Here is a 24,501-nt window from a genome sequence, read left to right as displayed (position 1 = left end):
TCAACAAAACAAATTACATATATTTCTTTCCACTTGGACTTGACAGAATTTTTTGGGACCCTTTCTGTCCCAGACACTTGGCAGGTTTAGTGCTGGTGATAGAATAGCTGAGATCCAGTCCCTGACCTCGAGTTATGTAGTCTAATAGCAGAGACAGATAATCACAACAGAATGAACCAGGTGTCATAATTAAGTTTAACATCCTTTTGAAACAAATAAGATGCTACTAGTTCTTCGAGATTTGTAGAGTGTAAACAGAGAATATGACATTTAATCTAGAAACTGAAGACCTTGCAGAAATCAAGTGAGTCCAGGAGACAGGAAGAGAATTTCAGAGAGAGGGATTCTAACAAAGGGCAGAGTGGGAAAATCCATTAAGTAGTTTTCCCCAGGTGGCTGTGAGTAATAAACTTATGTTCATAAATTCAACAAACAACAATAATATGAATTGGCATGCCTTGTCACCCTAGAGTTGTCTTTTATCAGTCAACTCTCCTAGCTCTTACCTGGCTTCTAATGATTTAGTTCCTGAATATAATGCGTTAGATTAATAGTTGTTCATCTTTGACCTATTCTCTTCCACTCTTCTTTCTATGCATCATTTTTTTCCACTTAATGATACGATAATAGTAAAAGTAAAAATTCCAATCAACTATTGTCAAACCATGAGAAAATATAACTTTTCATTAAAGAATACTTGTTTCTGTGGGAATATCCAATGCTAGGCAAAGAAAGATTCCAACTGTGGCCTCCATGGTAGATTATTAAGGTCTTCCAAGCATCGCCTTCTTTTATCCCTGCTACTCAGTGATCAAGGGTTTTGCCTCCAGATTTCAGAGATCACTCACAGATAGGTGCTCTGACAGCAAGAGACATAACAATCCAGGGTCTTGGACACTGGGATTTCTAATAGTTTGGGTCAGTTTCATCGTTTTGCAGAAGTAACACATTGCCGATCCAAATAGCCTGTAGCCTTGTATTTATTGTTAAGTCCAAGCAAGCAAATAATATAGGTTTTTGTTCATTTGCTAGCAAATAATGAGACATGATGTAAGTCACATACTGTCTTGTCTTCAAGTAGCAATTAAAATGATTAGCTTGGGCAATATTAGTTTCTGAGTTGACAGGGATTGAGGGAGCAAAGATGGCCAAGGATGAGAGGGTTTTGAGAAGACATATTATTGCTTCTAATTATTGAAAACCTTCACAATTTGTTTTTATGATGAGAATCACAATGGTTCACTTGATTACAGAGAGTCATTTCCTAAGATAAAGGACATAGGAGTATAATATTCTAGGCATTAAAATTGACCAACTCTAAACTTCGAAGGTATGGATGTGCTAAGAACTAAAAATATCACAGTTTCTACAGAATTTTAATTGTATAAAGTGCGCTCTTTCTTACAAATGAAATTCAAATGTCTGACTTTGACATAGTTTTTACTATACACATGTCCATGATTTTTCACTAGGAGAAATTACTTTCAGTATTATTGATGCTATAATACAAGGGACTATCTTATTTTAAAAGGCCTCAGAACAGTTACCAAATTATTTTGTGACATTATAATTCTATTCTTCTAAGTATTACTTATCATACATGAGCAAATTGGCCAGAAAAGCTGGTGTTTACTGGGCAGCTATGTTTAGATAGAGACAGGGAAGGTGAGGTAAAAGAAGTTAACAGATTTGCTTCTGTATCAGAGAACACAAGAGATTTTTGCAGAGAAAAGGATATAGAGGAAATGGCTAACCTATGCCACAAAAGTATGTTTATTAAGGAAGATTTTGAGTCATCTTCCTTGTTTGAGAAGGTTTAACATACATTTTTTTTCATTATTTGATTATACAACTTTAATTCATGACTATTTTTAAATAATTCATCATGATTGGAGAGGGCACAAAACATTTTTATGCGTATGTGGCAAAACAATACTTCACTTTAAATGACAAATGGTCATGTCAGTTTCTCATACTTGATGTCTAGAAGCAAATTTGTCACTCATGCCCCGACAATTTGCCCTCTTGACTTACCTGTTCCTTCTCATAATATTACTATTTTTTTTTAAAGATTTTATTTATTTATTTGACAGAGAGAAATCACAACAAGGCAGAGAGAGAGAGGGAAGCAGGCTCCCCGCTGAGCAGAGAGCCCGATGCGGGACTCGATCCCAGGACCCCGAGATCATGACCTGAGCCGAAGGCAGCGGCTTAACCCACTGAGCCACTCAGGCGCCCCTCATAATATTACTATTTTAAAAATTGGTCAGGTCAGACATTTTTGAATCATCTTTGAATCTTTGACTCTTCTTTGAGATACACTAAACTTTGTAGTTCCTCAGGATCACTCTATTTATGTTTCCCTTTTCTTCCCTATTAATGCTATCCTAATCAAACTCTTATCAATATAGGTCCAGATGTTGTAAGAGACTTCTAGCTGATCTCTGTCTCTATCTTCCCCAACTCAATTTATTGTGTAAACTATGGCTGAGTTTATTTTTCCTACTTTCCTTTAAATTGTTTTAATTGCTTCTTGCAAAAAAAAAAGAAAAGAAAAACAAACAAAAAAACTCTGAAAAGTTCCATTTGATTGGAAAATATTTTTTTCTAATTTCAATTTTTATTTTTTTAAAGATTTTATTTATTCACTTGAGAGAGAATTAGTGGTGGGTGGGGGAGAAGCGCAGAGAGAGGGAGAAGCAGAGTCCCTATTGAGCAAAGAGCCAGCTGCTGGCTCAATTCCAGGACCCAGACATAAAGACCTGTGCCGAAAGCAGATGTTTAACTATCTGAATCACCCAGGTACCCCTGGAAAATAAACTTTAAATGCCTTAGTGCATTAGGGACACCTGGAAGGCTCAATCAGTTAAGCGTCTGCCTTTGGCTCATGCTATGATCACTAGAAAATAAAACATAAGCTTGTAACTATTATAACACCCAAAAGAAAAATTAGCAATAATTCCAGTAACATGTCCAGTAACTGTTCTAATTTTTAATTGTATAATAAATGTTTTATTTATTTATTTGTTTGCTTGCTTATTTATTATTTCAGTTTGTTTATTTGAACCAGGATTCAAATAAATCCTGCAGTTTGTGATCAGTTGATATGTCTTTTAATGTATAGACTCTGTGTCCACCTCTTCCTTTTTTTCCCTTACCAGTTTACTTATTGAAGAGAGCATTTGCCTTGTTCTCTAGAGTTCTAGATTCTGGAGTTTGCTGGTTTTACTTCCATGGTGTCTTTATTTGTCTTCCTGTCACCTATATTCAATAGACATTGGTGTGGAGTTTAGAGACTGATCCAATTTAGATTTAACTTGTTTTTTTTTTTTTTTAAGACTTCTACATAGATGGTGGCATATTTTTCTACTAGCAGAGATAATGTCTGGTTGGTCTTTCATTTTTGTGACAGTAGTAGCTATGGATGCTCAGTGTTGATCCATCCATTCACCAGGCATTGAGAAATGGGGGTATTCTAACTCTCATCACTTCTTCATTTATTATTTGGAATATTTCTCTAAGGAGTAATTTACCTTCATCTCTTACCTGGTTCTCTCATGGTAGACTTGATATAATACCTGGTTGTCTAGTGGTACAATTTATATAGAGAAATGTTAACATTTAAGAAACACCATAACCTGACCTTCTAACTTCCTTCCTGTTCTCATCTGCTCATCAGCCATGATCTTTTGTGGTATTTCAGTACTGTAGACTGAGAACCCTGTCGTTAGCAAACACATAAGGAGGTATGTGTTTGTTAACTTCAGGGTTGTGTATGCCTCTGTGTGTGTGTGCTGTGGTTTTGTTTACTCACTGCCTGTTGCACCCTCCACCCCCACTTTCCCCATGGTTTACTCACCACTGCTTCTACTTCCCCATCTAATGTGCAGCCTGGCCCTCAAACTCTAGTCAAATCCTTCTCTGCAAGGTCTTCTGGAGCCAACTCAATCATATTAAGCTCCCTCTTTCCTCTGACTATCTAACGTCATTTAAACAATGTTCACAAGTTTTCAATACATTAAAATCAGAGGGCAACAACACAGATTCATACTGATATGAAACAGAAGTAAAAGAACAGCATTGTTTGTTGTAAAGCTTGATTCACATCCCAGATTCTTCAATAGTCCTGTCTGTAATCTAGGACAAGTTCATAATCTCTGAGCTTTGATTTATTACTTAAATGGAGAATGGTCTTACTTCACTTGGAGACTGATATGAAATGAAATGTTTATCACATGAAATGTTTATCATGATATCCGGCTGCCTATGGTCTGAATGTTTATGTCTCACCAAAATTCATACATCGAATCTTAACTCCCAAGGTGGGGTATGGGAGGGTGGCTTTGGGAGGTGACTATGTCATGAAGACAGAGCTCTCGTGAGTGGGATTAGTACCTTGTCATAGAGGCCTGACAGAGTTCCCTGGTTTCATCTACCAGGTAGGGACAGAGTGAGATGTTGCCAGTTTGCTATCAGGAAGGGGGCCTTTATGAAAAACAGACTGTGTTGGCACCTTGATCTCATACTTCCAGCCTCCAGAACCGTGAGAAATAAATATTGTTTATAAATTACCCAGTCTATGGTATTTTATTTTTAATTGTATAATTATAGTAGTGCAAATGGACCAAGGTACTGGCAGATGGAAAGTATTCAATAGATCAGCACAGATCTAGAATCACCCTATTTATAAGAATTTGAATGTATATATGCACACATAGCTGTGATTTCCTGAATCTCCGCCAAATACTGCAGGTCCTTAGAGTAGGGTTCATGTCTGTTTTTCTGTGAATTTTCTGCAGTAAAGAGTACTCATTACAGCATATCATATTAAGTAGGGAATCATGAGATCATATAATGTTGTTTCTATGGACCAGCCATTCAGGTCAAATTGGGATAAAGGGCTGTCATTTTTGCAGAGATGAGGGCATTTCAGAGAATATATTCTTACATGTTTGTTTACTGCAGGGTTCTCACCATATAGAATCTGGGAAGCTAGTTGGGATTGTATTCTGAGATTCTGTTCCTCAAGATCTCTAGTCCCTTTGTTGAAACATAAAACAACAAAACAACAACAACAAAACCCCCAAAACTTAAATAACAAAGACCAACATAACAAATACCATGTTTCTACCTTCTAGGATTACATTACACTGTCAACTTTTTTTTGTTGTTGTTTTTGCATATTTGCTTTTATAATTTACTTTAGAAACATCAACACATTAAAAATCAGTTAACTCCCCTTTGACCATCTCTTCAAGTCCCCTTCCTGCACTTTCTCTAAATAGAAGGTCACTGTCATGACTGATTCATTCACCCAATTTTAAAGGAATCTTATGTGCATAGTAAGCAGATATTTGTGTGTTTTTAAAAACTTAAATACTTTAAGTGCAGTTGGCCACATGCTATTCCTGTCCTTTAACCAGTTAGAGAGAAGCAGGGCTTAGGCAGGCTGTGGTTTTATGATGCCAGAAAAAGGGATATTGTAGGAGGTAGATATTAGGGAGGTTCTATTCCTGAGAACATAGGTCTACAAGGCAGTAGCCAAGCAAGTTTTCCTTAGATTGAAACAACATCTTAATATAACAAATACCTTAGGGCATTTATTTATTGCTTCTGGCTACTTTGACACCATATGAAAGACTTTGCTTGGCCTCGTAGGTGTTTTATTTAGATAGTTTACTTTATAACCATTTGTTCCTTTTCCTGTTCTCATAGCTTAGTACTTTTTATTTTAATTTATAAACAAAAATCAGGACTTATAAGCAAATAGAACACTGCTTATGGGATTCTGTTAAATTGAACTAACGTGAAGAATTTCTATGTTCTGTCTAGACAATTCCAAATCAATCTGTGAGGCTCAGTCGTCATGTGAGATTTTGTGACTTGGCTTTGAGTCTGACACGATGTCATTTCTATGCCTGGGAACTATTGTACTCTTGTTTCTCAGTGTGATTCCTTTCCAGATGTCCCCTTGGTTAATCCACACAGCCAATTCCCCTTTGATTATTCATGGAATACATCCCATTTACACATGTTTGCTCCTTCAGAATCCTCTCTTCTAAAGAGAGTCTGATGTAGGAAGTCTGTGAACCCACCCTTCCATGAAGAAACTGACCTGCTGGATTGTATCTTGTTCCCTTAACAGTTAGGCCTTCTCAAAACCTTGGGGAGATTAGGAAACCAACAGTAGAATTATATTGGCCTGTATTTCAAAAGGCAAATAGTTTCGCTTTTTATGGCCGTTAAGCAGAATGTACGTCTGTTGCTAAAAATTTTCTACAAGAATATGACAGGATTGAGAAAGTAAACACAAAGGCTGTGGCCTATGAGCCTCTGTTCTGGGCTTTGACATCACGGCTCTAGTGGAGGTCTGACTTTTAGAGACTACATTCTCTTCACAGCATCAAAGCTAGTTATTTGATTTTTCATGGAGGCAACATCAAAGAAAAACAATTGTTTAGCCATACTGACCCTGGCTTATCACAGAGGCATGGTTTTTTGGCCTTTACAACAAGAATGTGTTTTTCTGTACACTGATCCACTTCTCGTTAAGACTTCCCTGTGTCACAAAGCATATCGCTCCTGTTAAGGAGCATACAAGTTCCTCAGACACCGGCTTTCAACTTAGAATCTTTTAGAATCTACTGCCTAGCATTTATTCTCAGAGATTTCGGGCATTGATTATACTAAAGCCTCATTTGCATAAAATGTGGACTAGGGAATTGGTTCACATAATCTTTGCTCTTTTATCATTCTGAATCAAAGGGGAAAATGGTCAAATAAGTTATATTCATGAACTTCATATTGCTAAGTGACAACCAAATAAGCATTCATGGGTCAATTCTAATTTAATTATTAATCAAAAGCACAGTATATGTTATTTAATGATACACATTTTTGCTTATTTCAGCACTTGCCATGGAATTTATAAACTGTGCTGAAATTGAGTAGTGCATACTTACTATGTCTCAATCCTAAATCTTGATGTATAGATAGCTGGGAGAGAGAGATCAGGGATTTGAGGAAGTCTGTGTGATTCCCTAACCACCTTTTGATATTCAGAGATTGTTTAATGCATCCTTTGAGCTAGCTGTGGGACTGGTTTCCCCACTAATCCTATGCCATTGAACCACAGACAGTTTGAAACCAACCTTAATTGCTATGTTCCAGGAAAATAGGAGATCTAAGCATCAGACCTGGATAAATCCTCCAGGAAGCAAATAAAAAACCATGGATAACTTAATACACTAGTATTTTCATAAGAACACCTGAGAGAACAGGCAGATATTCATCTGGCCTCAACAGAGATATTTTTTGATATAATTATTTTTAGAAAATTTATTATAAAAATAATTTTGCCTGAGAAATTAGACTCAGAGAGGGTTAAGTGAGAGGTGATTCATAAAGATTCTATTGGTTCCATCTTCTTGTCAACCATATTCAACTTATTTAATGAACATAGATAACTAAGAGAAAATGGAGCTTCAAAAAATTATTAGTGAATGGGACTGTTTGGGGCAATGTTTTTTTTTTAACCATTTCAGAGGGCCCATGAGGTCAACACTATTCCCATAATAATGTTAAGCCAGTTTTTTGCTTTTTTGCCCCTATGCTGATGTTTGCAGTAGTGGGTAAACTTGTTGGTGCCTTAACATGAATCAAAGCTGGCACTACATTATACCAATACCTGTCCTACCCTTCACTGCCACTGTGCTCATGTGAAAAAGTACATGCAAAATATGCCCGATTCACTTAAGAATGTCCTTGATAAAGCAATAAAACTATTAATTTTCTTAAATCTGTACTTGTAAGTACACGTCTTCTAAAAATTCTGTTTGAGGGGCGCCTGGGTGGCTCAGTGGGTTTAAGCCTCTGTCTTTGGCTCAGGTCATGATCTCGGGGTCCTGGGATCGAGCCCAGCATCGGGTTCTCTGCTCAGTAGGGAGCCTGCTTCCCCCTCTCTGTCTGCCTTTCTGCATATTTGTGATCTCTGTCTGTCAAATAAATAAAGAAAATCTTTAAAAAAAAATTCTGTTTGAGGGGGACCTTGGTGGTGCAGTCAGTTAAGTGTCTGACTCTTGGTTTCAGATCTGGTCAGGATCTCAGGGTTGTGAGATTGAGCTCTGCATCAGCTTGAGATTCTCTCTCCCTCTCTCTCTGCTCCTCCTGCTTGTGCTCTTTCTCTCTCTCGAATAAATAAATTAAATTAATTAAATTAAATAAATAAAATAAAAAATTTAAAAAATAGAAAAAATAAAAATTCTATGTGATAACACAGGAAGAATGCCTAAGGCACTCCTAATGCCTCCCACAGTGTGGTAGTTGCCTGGAGGAGAACTACTTAGGCAGTTGTTTGACTTGTGAGCTGAACCAGCTACTTTTTTCATTAAACATCATTTTTACTTGGAAGAACAATTCCATTTCTCTTATTATTTTGTTGGAAAGCATAGCAATTTCTTTAAAAATATGTTAACGTGTAATGAATGGGTCAGTGTTATTTTAAAATAATACGTAACTAGTTATTTTTTCAGGTTTAATTTCTATATAATAACTAGCTCACATAAATTCATCCTTTTTGGTGTCTTCAATAACTCTATGTGTCAGAGGTACTTAAAATAAGTTTGAGAAGCAGGACCTGGGTAATTTTTCTGAAAAAAACTTCCCTTTGTCCAAATAGTAGCTCATAACATCAAAGATATTAGGTCTCTGTGATTCTAAGATTCTGTGATTTTGGTTTGAAGATTCTGAGCTTCTTACAAGAAAACGGGTAGTAGAAAACATGGAGTTCTGTCCTAATGAGAGGTCTTTTGGCAGTGAGCTCTCTGCATTAGAAGGGTTTGAGTGGGTGAGCGGAGTGATGCCGACATTCATTCCTTCGTTTTTTCAACAAACAGTTCTTGAGTATGTGCACTCCGCAAAACAGGATGGATCAGGCACAGTGAATCACACTTAGAAGCATCAGACTATGATCTTCATGAAATCAAAAAGCTTGTCTTTTCTACCCTGAGAGGCATTGTGATGAGTCAGGCAGAAGTTGGTAGAAATTCACATCATTCACTAGTTTTGTCTCCTTGGGCAAGTTACTTACCATCTTTGAGTTTTTTCCTTACTTGTAATGTGGGAAAAGATGATGTATGTCCCTTTGGGTTATTTTGATAATTAGAAACTTTATAATGTAAAGTCAGTTAGCAGTATCCTGGGATTTTTGTATCCAAGGTGCATAAAGTGTTTACTTTACAGCTACTTGCTATCCCAAAGAGCAGAAAAACAAATCTGTCTTCAAACGGGAACTTCTGTAAGTACATAAGTGCATGTAGCCATAATCTTTGAAAAAGGTTGAAACTCAACTTTATTTAGTTCTTTTCCAGTTCTATTGAAGTATACTTGACAAACACAACTGTATATACTTAAAGTGTAGAGTGTGATGATCTGATGTTTGTATACATGTGAAATATTTACCACAATCAAGGTAATTAACTATCACCTCACATAGTTACCTTTTGTATGTGTGTGGGAGAGAATGCTTAAGATCTTCTCTGCAAATTTAAAGTATACAATACAATATTATTAACCATGGTCTGATCCCAACTGGCAACTAAAACCTTGTACCCTTAGACCAGTATGTCTTCATTTCCCCACTTCCCAGCCCCTGGAAACCACCATTCTACTCTTGAGTAGTACTTATTTTTCAATAACCAGAGAATAATCAATCTGTCAGAATTAGTTAGCTTTTTATAAAGAGAACCAATTTCCATTGAAAGATATGAGTTTAAATAGCTTTAAGGATATGTTATATTAGATTATGTTAATCGTTGTTGAAGAACGAGTCAGTGACACTTGGTAAAGATGGTCAAGAAGACTTTATTGGTGATAATGGTTGTAGATATAGGGACCACTGTAATGGGATATTCCAGTGGGGGAGAGAGATTGGGCTCCACCCTGAATACAGCATGGGGTCAGTGGAAGGCAAATTATGAAGAGGAAGTGCCAGGAGTAAGAGGAAGTCTGGTTTAACTGGTCTAACCAGATTCTTGCTGAAGACATACCAGGGCGATCACACATATCCCTGGGGGCCAGTGGAAGATGAATGCAATCAGATATTAATGGTGGCAAGGTTCTGGTTAAATTGACTTACAGGGCTCTTGCTAAAACTGGATTGTATATGGAAGTGCCTAGATGGGCCTAGGAGAAAGGTTCAGGAGCCTGATGAAAGTGACATCAAGCAAAGGAACTTTGTCACTATAATCATAATTGTGTTTTTGCCTAGTCATTTATATTACCTTATTTTTGCCAATATCCTTATAATAAAATACTACATTATAGGGGAAAATAAAAGTGATAGAAATTTCATGAGAATACTGAAAGTTAATACAGTCAAGTCAAGGAAAGAAAGTTTTTTGTGACAGTATTTACCTCAGCTATAAGTATATGTAATCTTAAGTGTTTACAACCCTATTTAATGTTAAATTGTTAAAAATGGTGTTTCATATCCTCAAAAGAAGGCACTTTTTAAACATTTTTAAACATTTTACTTATATTATTCTTGTTTTAATTTTCTTTGTTTAATATAAACCCATTCCATAAATCAGAACTTTTTATAAAATGTAAAATTGTTTCTCTTAGTTTTCTTTATAAGTCTTTACAGGAAAATGGGTGTGCCTTTGGCAGAGTCTATTTCCATGCAGCTCTACTTGTGCAAATTACAGATCGTGGATTTTCCTTCTCTAAAAATAGATTATCACTTGTCTGGTGACTCTCTTTAGTCTTTCTGGGGCAGAATGATGTTTAACTTCTGGTACTTATTCAGAGGTACAGTATCTGAATTCTAAACATTGCATCTATAGAAGTAGATCCAAATATATCATAGCATTAGACATGTTTTTACTTCTGCATAAAGAAATACTGTTCTATCTTTACTTACAATTCAGTAACATGGAAGAAACTAGACATGCTGCATTGAATTGGTTCATATTGATAGATATTTTTAAATGTGGAATTCTAGAGATTGAGTAGTATAGAGCAAATGACTGTTCTTTCCAGAGGCAGAGGCAAAAGTGAGTCTATGGCCATTGTTAGGTATATATATTGAGAGCTATTTTTACTTTTCTTAGTGTTCATCAGATGTTCTGCTAGTCACATTTACATGCAGAGTAATTTAATGGGCACCCGTTGCCATGGCAGCAAAGAATGAAAATGAAATCTATTATTTTATGAGGTGAGAGTTCCCAAGTGATACAGGTACAGGCTGGTGAGAACACTTTTGCTTTTGCTTGTGTATCGCTCCCAAGGTAAGATACTAAGTCTGTATTAACAAGTACCATGGGGACTATGGGATTTGTTTGAGTTTGCTCTTCTCTGTGATCTGGTCTACATTTATACATTCATTAGACTACAGGGATCCATCTAGTTTCGCTGGTAACATGGTAACCGTATACAAGTTCACATCAAGACACATTCACATACAAGGCTTTTCTAATTATGTGTTATTAGCTGATAAATAAGTAAGTCTATATGTTTCCGTGTTTCTCTGTACCTAGGGTAGGGCTGATACTGGTTGTGATCCTCACTGTCTTTATGCCTTTTTGAAATAAGATAATTGTTGAAAATGAGACAATGAGACTTCCCCTCCTCCATGCATTTCCTAAAAACAAATGATAATTTGACAAAATGACAAAACAATTTTCTAAAGACAAATTATCTTATTGGACAATGAGATAACTGGGAATCAAAGGAATATTCCAGGAAACTGTTAATTATAGAAAAGGATGCCCTATTGCTTTTCTGTCCCATCTACTTGTTATGTATTTATCAAATGCCTAGTACTGGCAAGGTGTTATGGCAGACTCTCTGTGGGATATAACAGTTCATGGTCTGTGGTTAGTGAAATTAAACCCACATAAGGGAGCCAACCAAGAGAAAATGGCAAACACAGGCAGTTCCATCTTTTGCTCCCTTCCCATTTTTTTCCCCCCTTCATTCACTGGATGCTACTTTAAAAAAGACCCATGTCTTCCAATGCCACCATTATTTTGTATTTGATTCTTCCCAGTAGAAAACAGGGTTTTGAAGGAATTTTGTAAATAGCGAAATTCACAGTGAATACCAACTCTTAAGGGTTCTTTTTATGATACACACTTATCAAGTGCCTACTATGTGCCAAGTATTAGATGAGTTACTATGGTAAACTGTTAACTTCTACTTATTACATGTTTTATTGTATTATTTAAACTTTCTCTTTAAAAATACAGTTTTCTTTGTAAAAGTACGATTTTCAAGTGGTTAAAAACAAATGGCTTGAAAAGAGATGATGAGATCTTAAGATATTGACTCACCAACCAGAAATGTACACATACCTACACACACATGCTCACTGAGACCCTTAAAGAGGTGTACAAAAACGGTAGTAGAAAAATCTACAGGGTTATGTAATTTAACTAAAAGAGTTGAATGAGAAAAATATTTGGATCGGGGGAATTTCTAATATATGTGAGGAGGAACATCTTCATTTTCTTCTCTTTTCAGCTTCCAAGTACACTCTGTCTTGATTCCCTTCAGTTTTTGTTCTTTTTAACATTTCCCTCTGATGCCCTGCTCCCTTGTTTTTACCTTCCTTCCTGCTCTACATGAGAAAATGATAGTGAAAATTGAAGACACTTCAGAAATTTGGCTTTCCCTATTGGGCACAATACTTTTATTCACCTTTTGCTCTGCTACCTGCCTTCATGTTCCCCTAATCCTTGACAGAACCCTCTTGCATTATCCTACTTAAAATGTGACTCATTTTGAGTGACTCAACCTGCTAATTTATTAGTCCATGACAAGTACAAAAATTGCAAAGAAGCACTTAGAAACTTTGATGGCCATTTGGTAGGGGAATTTCATCTGTTGATTCAAATATTTGGTATTTTGTATTTTATTTCTCTAGTAATAAATTATTATTATAATTATTATTACTATTATTATCAATATCATTTAACAAACAACAATCTGTATAGATTGTGGGGCTGAAGGAAAGAAATGGTCTTTCACTACAGACATTCTGAGAAGCACTGGTCTCATGTACTCTCAGTTCTTCTAAAGATGTCTTTTGATTGCCTACCTTCATGCCTTTGTCTATTTTTTAGTTAATACTTCCTGTTTCTCAAAACACAACCGTAATATCCTCTCCTTCATGTGTTTTTACCTGAACTCCTACACTGCAGTTTTTTGTATATCTGCTGAAACTTTATAACCAGTATTTACTGAATGTAGTGACATTCAAAAATTTAGTATTCTTTACAAGTGCACTTGCTTTTTTATCAGCACGTTGGCTACATGTGAGAGAGATAATCAGGATGGAGAAGGGCATGAATATCTGGGTTAGAATCCTGAGTTCTGTCATTTATGAAATGAGGGACCTTGGGTCAGTCAACCAGGTTCCTTGTTCCTTACTTGCTTCATTTATCAAACAGGATTATTGGTAGCTCCTATCCCTTCGGGTTGCTGTGAGCATTAAATGCAATGATACATGTAAAGCATTAAGTGTACAGCTCCTGGCACATAATAACAGACTCAGTAAATGACTGCTCTTATGTTTTTCATTAATATTAGTAGCACTCTTAGAATATTATTTCTTGCTTTTGTTCAGACATTGCCTGAACTTAGTTATTTAATTTCATTGCTTTGAAGAAAAAGAAACTATGAAGTCATTGCTTTGATAGACCCACTTTTTAAAAATTTTTTTAAATATTTAATTAATTTATTTTTTCAACGTAACAGTATTCATTGTTTTTGCACAACACCCAGTGCTCCATGCAATACGTGCCCTCCCTATTACCCACCACCTGGTTCCCCCAACCTCCCACCCCCACCCTTTCAAAACCCTCAGGTTGTTTTTCAGATTCCATAGTCTCTCTTTTTGAAGACAAAGCTGGAATGGGTGGTGTGCAAAAGGGTGGAAAGTCATTGGATTTCTATAGATTCCAACGGGCTTTGGAGAGCTGGTCAGTGCAGCAGAGGCATCCTTGTTTAGGCTCTGTAAACTTACTGAGTCACTCAAAAGATACTTTTTTCATGCAGGCAAAAGTTACACCCCCAGAAGGAAAACAGAATTTAAAAAAGGAATTTTAGAAGAAGGCAGTATATCTAAAAATATTCCCACCACCAACAACAAAAAATTTGGCTGGAACACCTGGATTTTTCTGAGTATAATTTTAGTTAGGTAAACATTGAAAATATATATTTTCCTAAAAGAGGAAAGAGCAATTTTATGGAAAATGATGGTTGGTAGTAATGTTCTGATTCAGAAGATTAATTCTGTAAAAGATTTTCCTTGTTTTAAAGAGTGAGAGGTTCTGAATTTGAACAAGTTGCATTAATGATGATCAATACTCACAATCGCTTAACTGGTAAGATTTACCCCCAATGAGTCTTCTTTGTAGGATAATTATCTAAGGATATAGACCCGTAGACGTGAACTATAGTGATTAATTACGTGGTAGTTAAATGAAATGATGGTTTTACTATGTGAGCCAAAAAATTATATATTAAATTATATATTAAAACCATATTATAGATTCACAGTTATCTAGGATATGCTTTATTAGGCTTTAAAAAATAGGTAAACTCTCTTGGAAGTAAGCAGAAATATATTCAATGTATAACTAAATTAAATGCCTAGCAACATGGCACTGAATTTAAGGGAGTGGATTATGGTTTTGTGGTCAAATTATTTTTGGTATAGTGAATGTGAATTCAAAAGGAAGACTATAAACAAAATTCTGAGAAAAGCTAGGGAATAAGATTTAAGAGCTACTTAAGCCCTTGCTAGACAAAGACAATAATACAAAGACATAATTTACTTTACTTAGAAGATAAGAAAAATGAAAAGAAACCCTGATTATTTGAGGCCTTACAACACAATTCTATATTTGTAGGTGTACACACTCACACCGCCCCACACACACTCAACATGTATTAACATACCTACCAACTTCACGTGTACATCCAAATAAAAGGGGGCGGTGAACATTTTCTGGACAAGGAGTTGAGCTGAACACACACCCGTTTTTAATAATAAGGTCTGTTAGACTTGAATAGCACAACAGTCTGTCAGGGAAGTGGTGAAATCATCACAGACTGTTGAGTGATTCAAAATTAGATCAGACAAAGCACTTTAAAAATACACTGTAGGAAACAATCTAATGCTGGGAAGGCAATAAAAAAAAATGACCTAAATCAGTCTTTTCCACCTCTAACTTTTAATGTTTTCTTGTAGTTTAAAAATAGAAAAGTATAATATTTATAGGAGTACTGAAAGTTGATATCTGGACTCTGAAGTGCTTATTATTTAACATTAATATTTTTGACTCATGGCTTTGTTGTAGAAACAACAGAAATGTAGCTATATTTCTTAGTCCTTTCTTCACTGATATGAAATCAACAACGAAGAAAAAGCTCAGGGTTCGGGGTACCATTTATTAAGCGGTTGATAGATTAGTCCTTAAAACTTAAATGGCTACCATTTATCCTTTATAACAGACCTTGAATGTTGTGGTCAATATTAAATAGGATTTATGTTTTTTTCTATTATATAATGCCATTATAACGGGTTATAAGCATATGGTGATATTGGAGCATGGTATAGAGATTCTTTGGGAATTACAAAAGAGGGGAAATTGGATGAGAAGCAGCTTCTAGAAGGATTATTTTTCATGTTCTCCCTGACTCCCTGATCTTAAATAATTGGCAATCAGATGCAATCTCTTTACGTCACTTGATTTCTCTTATATTCAAAGGAAGTCAAGGTACTACACAAAATGGATCAAATTGTTTGAAGTGAAAGGACTCAATAATTTTTTCTGATAGTTCTCATTTGTGCTTTTTTTCATTTAACCTATAGTGATTTCCTTGGGTCCCTCTTGCTCACCTTTGGGCAACCTCTGTGCTTATGGCAGACAAAGACACTTTAACCAGAAGTGGGAACTTACTGTTCTCTGCAGTCAGCCTAAGTGACATTTTGGATAAATCATTGCTTAGACTTATAGCCCCATGGATCAGTTGTCTGGAACCAGTCCTGACAGGGGCCTCCCTTTATCTGTAGGTTGCCTGTAGATCAGCAATGTATCCTCTACATTATCCAAATGCTTCTTGGCTCACTAACCACCCCTGTCCCATGTGACTAGTTTTATATAAATGTCACAGAAAATTGGCTTAGGCTGACCTCTTTTATAATCCCTGTTTCTCAAGATATGCTATTTGATACAAAGTTCACTTATGTGCAGAAAACAGAGACGAAGGTCATTTGTCCAGTTCTTAAAGTTTGCTGTGGTAGTGAGGCAAAATTAAATGACCACTTCGTTTTCCTCCGGGAGTGAGTGATGGTGTGGAGGTACTGACCATGGGCAATATTTGTCTTGGTGCCTTAACCCGCTGATGGATGGGAGATGGTCAAAAACATTTGTTGGATGAATGAATGAATGAATGAATGATCATTTCAAAGTAGGCTAAATTTTGGTACTACACTTTTTTTTTTTGGTACTACACTTTCTGCATTCCTTCTTGAGCAGTTGACCTCTTAGAATGGCTAGCTCCACAAGATCTGTAAAAACAGGGAAAGAGAAATAATGGAAATTTAGTGCCAAAGGAATAAAAGTGACAGTGTTATGTCCAGCCATCTTTTGAATCATGAGCATATGTATTTTCTTTGATTAACCTTAAACTATTTGACATGATGTATTGGGGGAAAAATCTTGGAATTTTGGAGAAAAATATACCTGCGTCTACACTTAATCTTAGCCAAAAGGCTGAAAAGTGATAGCTGTGTTTAAATCTTAACTTTGCTATTTACTTATATCCTACTCAGAGTGGATTTTTTTTAAGATTTTTATTTATTTGACAGACAGAGATCACAAGTAGGTAGAGAGGTAGGCAGAGAGAGAGGGGGAAGCAGGCTCCCCACCAAGCAGAGAGCCGGATGTGGGGCTTGATCGCAGAACCCTGGGATCATGACCTGAGCTGAAGGCAGAGGCTTTAACCAACCCACTGAGCCACCCAGGTGCCCCCAGAGTGGATTTTTTAACCTCTCTGAAGCTCAATTTTTCTTCATAAATATGGAGAAATTGCCTTTTGTCTTGGAATCTTGTTTGAGGTAAATCAATTCATACAGTGTGTATGTGTGGGTCTCAACAATAATAACTTTTCATCTTTTGGAGTATCTTCTAGATGCCTGGGTGAGGGATGTATGGTTTATAAACATTTTCATTACTATCCTCACTAATTGTACAAGGTACAGTGCCATAGTATCATTCCCATTATATAGGTAATTAAATTGAAAGTCAGTGATGTAAAGGAATCTACACAAGGTCATAGAGATTTGACTTGAAACTTATCTAATTCCTAGCCTGAGGCTTTAATTTACCCTGATTAATAAATATCATTTCTTTCGTGCCCAAAGGAAATGGAAATAACACAGTTCTCCCTTTCTAATTAATCTGCTTACTTCTTCTATAGGATAGAAACCCTATCCCCATAATAAACCCCACTGGGCCCAATAATTTTGTTCATCCTGCTCACTTATTTAGAATCTAGCTGTGGGCTCCATATAGGTAGTGCTTCTTGTTATCATTGCTGGATGTCACATCTTTTCAAAAGATTTATTCCATATTATTTATTTCAGGTTAGATAGTGTAATTCTAAAGTCCAAAGAGGTTAGAAGATGCAGTAAACTTTTAGAGCCACTGAGATAACTTAGGTTTTCTATAATCCAGCTGAAGGAAAAAAAAACTGAGCCATAGCCTTTAGGTATATAAAAGTGCAGTGGCAGGGGTGCCTGGGTGGCTCAGTCATTAAGCCTCTGCCTTTGGCTCAGGTCATGATCCCAGAGTCCTGGGATTGAATCCCTCATCAGGCTCCCTGCTCTAGGGGATCCTGCTTCTCCCTCTCCCACTCCCCTGCTGTGTTCTCTCTCTTGCTGTGTCTCTCTCTGTCAAATAAATAAACAAAATCTTAAAAAAAAAAAAAGTGCAGTGGTTTCTATCTTCTGCCATGAATAGAGTCAGAGATTCTTCTGGCCATGTGTCTACATATGATGTCAGTGGGAACTTTGAATATTAAGGGTGGAGATGTCTAACTTGGATGATCTGACTTTGGAGCTGTTAGAAGCTGGAAATGCTTTTAACCATGGCTGAGTCAGAGGGATATGAAACTTGGACTTCCTCTGACAGTTGCCTTTAACTAAATGAGCCTGGCCTTATTAGATTCTGGCAAGTCAGCTATTTAGAAAGCACTAATTCTTCAGAAATCTTACTTTCCCAAGTTTTGTTTTCACTCAGCATCTTAGATTTTGTTCTCGCTTTCCATTTTCAGATTTATAATCGCTTAGATACAAATTGCTGTGGATTCCGACCTCGAAAGGAAGATGTCTGTGTACAGAATGGTCTGAGGCCAAAATGTGACAACCAAGATTCTGTGGCTCTAGCGCATGTTATCCAGCGAAAGCATGACCCAAGGCATTTGGTCTTCCTAGACAACAAGGGTTTCTTTGACAGAAGTGAAGATAACTTAAACTTCAAATTGTTAGAAGGCATCAAAGAGTAAGTTTTAAGATGTAGTAACATCTATAGGACATCACATTTCTATTAAATAAGTGGTAAGGTTTTGAGAAAACTCAAATGCTCTGTGTGACTGATCTAACCCTTGAAAAGGAGTTGTGGATGTGGAATCCGGGGATGGAGGCCCAGAAATGGAAAACAGACCTAAGCAGAACAGAACAAGACTGCAGCCATGGTGTCACTTTCACCAACCCATGCAACCTACAAAACTCCTGCTATGTTTCCTTGGCCCTTACTGTGAAAATCCGTGTGGGTAAAGTTGGAAGCATGCAGGGACCTCTGGGATAGGAACTGGCAAAGTAGGGATACGGAGGCAGCAGAAGCTCCATTATCAGGGCATGGGGCAGGGGGACTAACAGACACAGATACTGACGTGGTGGGATGTCCAAAGGCATAATAAACTCAAGAGACTTTTCTGAATGCAGCAGGAAATTGGAGCTAATCTGCTGATTAGGATACAGTATCAAAGGACAGCAGCTGTTTGAGTTCAGGTGGGAGGGTTTTGAAGATTTGGAAATCTTTCTCGTAGACATAGAATAGGGACAAAGTATTTTGAGCTTATCTATTTGGAAATAAAGGAAACTAATGCATTTAATAGTGGCAGGAACCCACTGTAGAGTCTGGGCCATAAGGATTGAGGCTGGATTTCAGGCCCCAGCTCATTGCCACTCTTCATAGCCTTCCTACCTTACTTAGAAATCAGAGTGACCAAGACCCGGGTATGTTTGAGACTTGGAAATAGAGGGGTGCATTAGTGAAAGAGTAAACCAGCTGTGTGAAGCTAAGTGACTACTGGAGAGCACATGAAGGAGTCTAAAATTGAGAGTAGAACCCGAATCTTTCAAATCTGAGTCCAATCATTTTTCTATGGTAACTTGTGTTATTCTTGTTGTTACTTTTATTTTTGTTAACAACACTCTGAAGCCTGTTTTATTATTTCTTCCTAGCACTCCACATCAGGTAGTTTGGCTTTTGTGTACTTTCAGGACTAGAGACAATATTGTTCCCATGAGAGTTTCGTGAGCCCCAGTTTCCTGAGTTTTCACCACATCTTGCCCATTAATACTCATTCTCACATCTCCTTGTGGATTGAAAGTAGAATATATGACAGATTCTTTCTTTAAAGTGGCTAAACTAAGGAAATTTTACGTGTAGAAAAATTGACCAAAGGCATTACTTACTGAGTTGATATTGTGGGGTCTTCTTAAGTCTTTAAATTTTCTCTTGGAATTAGGAGTGCCTGAGAATATGGTTCATCTATTCAACACATTCATATTATTATGAATACTGTTTTATTTATCCTTTGAAAGAAGTTAACTTTAAATGCAATATGAGGAGTAATGAGTCTAGAGTCAAATTTTTTTTTAATAAGTAAATCACACATTGAAAGGCAAAAATGAAGACTTTGCTAGCCCAGATTTATGCATAGAATATTCCTATTAATCAGTGTAATGCAGACAGGTACTTTTTTGATTTTCTTTTGTGAAAAGGATTAGTCACTAAAGAGATCCATGGTTTTCATGGTTTCATCTCATACATTCTGCTTCAGCTAAATTAGTTGAAGGCTCATAGAATTTATAAATCATGTATTATTAATATTTCATAGAGCAAAAATGCTTACTTAATTAATACCATAGCCACTAAATTATATAGTACATGTCTTCAGGGAGCTCAGAGCATCTTATCAGCATTAATTAATTCCACACCAACTCAGAGTCATTAAGCACGTCCAGCTCTGAGCCCTTTGGTCTTTCTGCAGCATCAGAGCACTTGGGTCCCTTGCATTCATGCCCCCTGAATGCCATCCTTAGCTCACTCCATTGAAATTTGGAAAAGGCATTTAGGAGGACTGAAACTTCCAGCAAACTGTATTCTTCGAACAAGGATATGTTCTTGGTTTAGTTGTTAAGGAACAACTACATTTGCATGAAATATTCTATGCAACCCCAGTATTTTTACTGTGCTTTCATCAGTATTTCAGTGAAAGCTGGATGGGGTCAATTGGAGATTCAGCAAAGCACTCCTTATGAAACTTGAACCTTGATAAAGTTCTTCAGATAATGTACATGGTAGGCATTACTTTCTAAATGAAGAGCAAGAAGCGCAAAGCACTCTCTTAAGGTAGTTCAACAAGGACCCTTCCAAATTGGCCTCAGGTGTTCCAGAGGTGGGTCACAGTGGAATGCCTGTTTCTAAAACATGAGTTTTGTTAAATTTATTTGAAAACACTTCAGTATTCCAATTTAGTAAAATGCTCTCAGACTCTCAGAATTCCTAAAGTATAGTCTGAATCAGAAGTAATTCTTTATTTAATTGAGCATTATGGAACGATTCCTTTCTCTTCTTACCACCTACATTTCGGATTATTTCACATTAAATTCAGTCATGCATTTGTCAACATTTTGCTTCTCATATTTTCTTGCATAAAAACCCCACGTTGACGCTTATGAGGATACTATTCTACTTGACAGATTGAAGTGGTTTCTATGGGTGAAATGGAGCTTAAGATTGAGGAAAGTATTTTTGCCAGGTTAACAGAACTCTTTTTAATTCCATACCTCTCTTTGCCTACAGATAATGACTTTAAGTAAGATGTTAGTATGTCAAGTTCTCAATGGAAAGTTCAACATAGAAAATTCAGTTCCCTTGAAACATATTCTTCTAGTATATTATTATTAAGAGAAGTGTCAGCTTGACAGTGACAAAAATATTTTCATTCTCCAGGTACTATTTGATAGTGTGATTTATTTCAGATTAATGAAAGGCAAAACAATTGGGTAAGGCATAATATTTCTAAGCAATTACTAAGAATGAAATATCATTTTATCTTCTCAGGTTTCCCGAATCTGCAGTTTCTGTTTTGAAGAGCCAGCACTTACGGCAGAAACTCCTTCAGTCCCTATTTCTTGATAAAGTTTATTGGGAAAGTCAAGGAGGCAGACAAGGAATTGAAAAGCTTATTGATGTCATAGAGCAGAGAGCCAAAATCCTTCTTACCTACATCAATGCACATGGGGCCAGAGTATTACCTATGAATGAATAAAAGGATCTTCTGGCTAGATTACTAGATAAAGTTATGCATTTTTTGTTTTTGTTTTTAAATAGGTACACAAGCCTCAAGACTTTTTTAGGAATGAGGCAGTGTAGATGAATATATAAAGTAAATAAATTTAACCAAGTGTTTATGATGGGTCTGAGCACAGTAAGCAGACTTAAAACCTTTTAAGAAACATATTGTTCAAAAAACATTTGTTCACATTTTTCTCAACATCATGTCACGTGAGTCTCTACATCTGATTTTACAGGAGGGTTGCAATTATTATTCCAGCTAGCTTTGTTAAAACATTTGTCATGCTGTTTAAAAGAACAGTGTAAGGCAGAGGTACTAACTCCTTCAACAAAGCATATTATGCCACATTGACTGGTCTGACCAAGTACTTATGGGAAGGGCTCTTAACACTCTTCAGTCTGATTGTTGAAACAGAGCTGTCCCAATATGACCCAGAGGCAGGTCCACATTGGAAAACTGAGGCATGTGATTTGCAAAAACATCCAGGTGTACGATAATTCTGCACAGAAATGGTGGATTATTTGCAAAAGCACCACTATATATTCTACTGTATGTACAAACCATTGGCCATCTCTGTGAACTGAGAAGCAAGAATCATAGTCCCTCCCCCCTTTTTTTTAAAAGAAATTTATTTTCTCTTCAGTATTGAAACTATCCAAATCTGACAATTTATGCATTAGGTAGTTTTGTTTTCTCAGTTTTGGTCCAGCTTATGTCTAGTGGCTTAGACCTTGAACAATTTTAAGTTATGTTACCTATTTGAAATTATACTTACAGAGTGCCTTTTTAAAATAGATGCTCTCTTAACAAATTTTGTCATTTTTACAAATTATATATTCTGGTTTTTGTATATTTTCTTAATAATAGTGGTATTCTTCAGATTTAAATGATATTGCCCAGATACGGACAATAGAACCAGGTATGGAGTGCATTTAAATATATTGTTTAGCTTATTCTAATATGAGAAATATGAACAAAATAAATTAAAACCTGACTCTCCTCAGTGAAAGCACATGACTAGAATTAAAACAGTGAATTTGGACAATGTTGAACTTCAAATAATTTTCCCCAAACACCCTCTACCAACTTCTTAATTAGGCATAAGACATGGACATACAGTATTCACATGTTGGGTCTTTGTGTCCTGGGAAGATATGCCTGTCATCACATATGATAAATATTCATACAGAGGTTTCAAATCTCAAACAAGTCACCATCCCCGCCCCCATCTCACCCACTCCTTATTTAAAAACTGTTATACTGACTTCTTTTTTCCCTGAAAGTTGAAAAATACAATTTAAGAATATTGCAATGCTTTCTAGTCTCTGTTTTCTAAGTTCTGTATGTTATTGCTAAAACATCGCATTTTCTGCGTTCTAATCAAGGGTCACTTAACATCACTGTAAAGTAGAATTATTAAAGACATTACAATAAAGACTTGTCTTTTTTTAAATATATACCTATAGGTTCTAAGTTATGCAAATATATAGGGGCAAAATGTCAAAACAACACATGGTAACTAGAAGAGAAGATGGCCAAGGAGAGAGGGATCATTTGACCGTCTAATCATAACTTTCCTAGACTCGTATTTAAGGACTACATGGTAGCATCCATATTTGCCGCACTGACCATCGGAGAAGTGGTCTTCAGACAATTCTCCTCTTCCATTATCCCTCTGAGGTCCTTCCTCTGGTTCCACACATTCTGTGCACTCTTTGGTTTGCCCGAGTCTCCACTTTGACTTGCTGTCTTTGGGTTTTTTAGGATCCCCTTTTTCTCTCATTAGTCAGCATTTTAATAAAAAATTGGCCTAGCAAAACCTTGGAGACCAAGGTTTTATTTTGAGCCACTGACTCGAAAGAACTTTGTCAGGTTGCCTTATACCTTGTCTTATTGAGATGGCATATTTGCATTTTAATAAGCTTTTTATGGAATAGATCTTTATCCAAATTTGTGAAATTAGTGGTGAGAATCCAGTCTCTTTAGAAATTAGCTTTAATGTTGTGTACCAAGCTACACAGCCTTTGGGCGGCTTGGTTCTCCCTAATGTGGGTCTGGCTCTGCTTATTTGCCTCCAGTGATTCTGACATGCTTAATATTAAATGAAAGGTCCTGGAACACATGTTTATTTTAGTCACCTTTGCTTTTTAACAATGTGTTTTGTTTTATAATCAGTGAATAATTCATGACTATTATTGTTGAATAATGAATAGCTACGGGGCCAGGCTTTTAATTCTAAGTAATGCTCTTCTTTTCTCTTACTGAAACAATGAGAGTACTCTGTGCCTTTCAAGTGCACTCAGATTATGCTGTGGTTTCATTCACATAAGCATATTATGTGGTTTATTTATAACTTGATAAATTTGAAATAGAACAATTTATCTTGGCAGAAGTACAAAAGCTTATTCTTGTGTGACTTATTTTCTTTAAGCTGATAATATGAAAATAAATACATATCTTAAAAATCTGTAATAAAAATATTAGAAATTAAAGATGCGTGTTTTTTATTTTTTAGATGGGTTTTTTTTGTACATGCATTACTTTTCGGAAGATAAGTACAGAAGACTGTTTGCTACCACTGTCCATGATAAAAGAAACAAACAGTTAAGAGTTTTATTGGATTGTGTTTGTATATACATATATTTGATATTGTTACTAGTGATCTTATGCTTTCCCTGGTGTACATAGAGCATTGTCTTAGGTGGTATACAAATTAGTTAACAGATATCACAAACTGTAAGAGACTATTTAATTTTTGTTTTTCTTTGTTAGAGGTGAGTTTTAGAATTATATAAGGTTATCTTTATAAAATTCATATTTATTAAGTTTATTAGGCACTCT

General features: G+C 36.2%; 1 protein-coding gene across 4 annotated transcripts in view; it reads left to right on the top strand.

The window, feature by feature from the left end:
* The window catches only part of GASK1B (golgi associated kinase 1B), a 53,558-nt gene extending 29,416 nt beyond the window's left edge, over positions 1 to 24,142 (top strand). For all 4 annotated transcript variants that reach the window (XM_045998359.1, XM_045998360.1, XM_045998358.1 and 1 more), the window contains 2 exons: positions 18,346 to 18,572; positions 21,426 to 24,142. In XM_045998359.1, the coding sequence (XP_045854315.1) occupies positions 18,346 to 18,572; positions 21,426 to 21,633 (435 nt within the window). In that variant the 3' untranslated portion in view covers positions 21,634 to 24,142. The remainder of the gene's footprint in view (positions 1 to 18,345; positions 18,573 to 21,425) is intronic.
* The last annotated feature ends 359 nt before the right edge of the window (positions 24,143 to 24,501 follow it).

The sequence above is a fragment of the Meles meles genome, chromosome 2 (assembly GCF_922984935.1).
Source record: "Meles meles chromosome 2, mMelMel3.1 paternal haplotype, whole genome shotgun sequence".
Taxonomy (NCBI): Eukaryota; Metazoa; Chordata; class Mammalia; order Carnivora; family Mustelidae; genus Meles; species Meles meles.
Note: the sequence above shows the minus strand (reverse complement) of the source record. Positions and strands in the feature narration are given on the sequence as shown.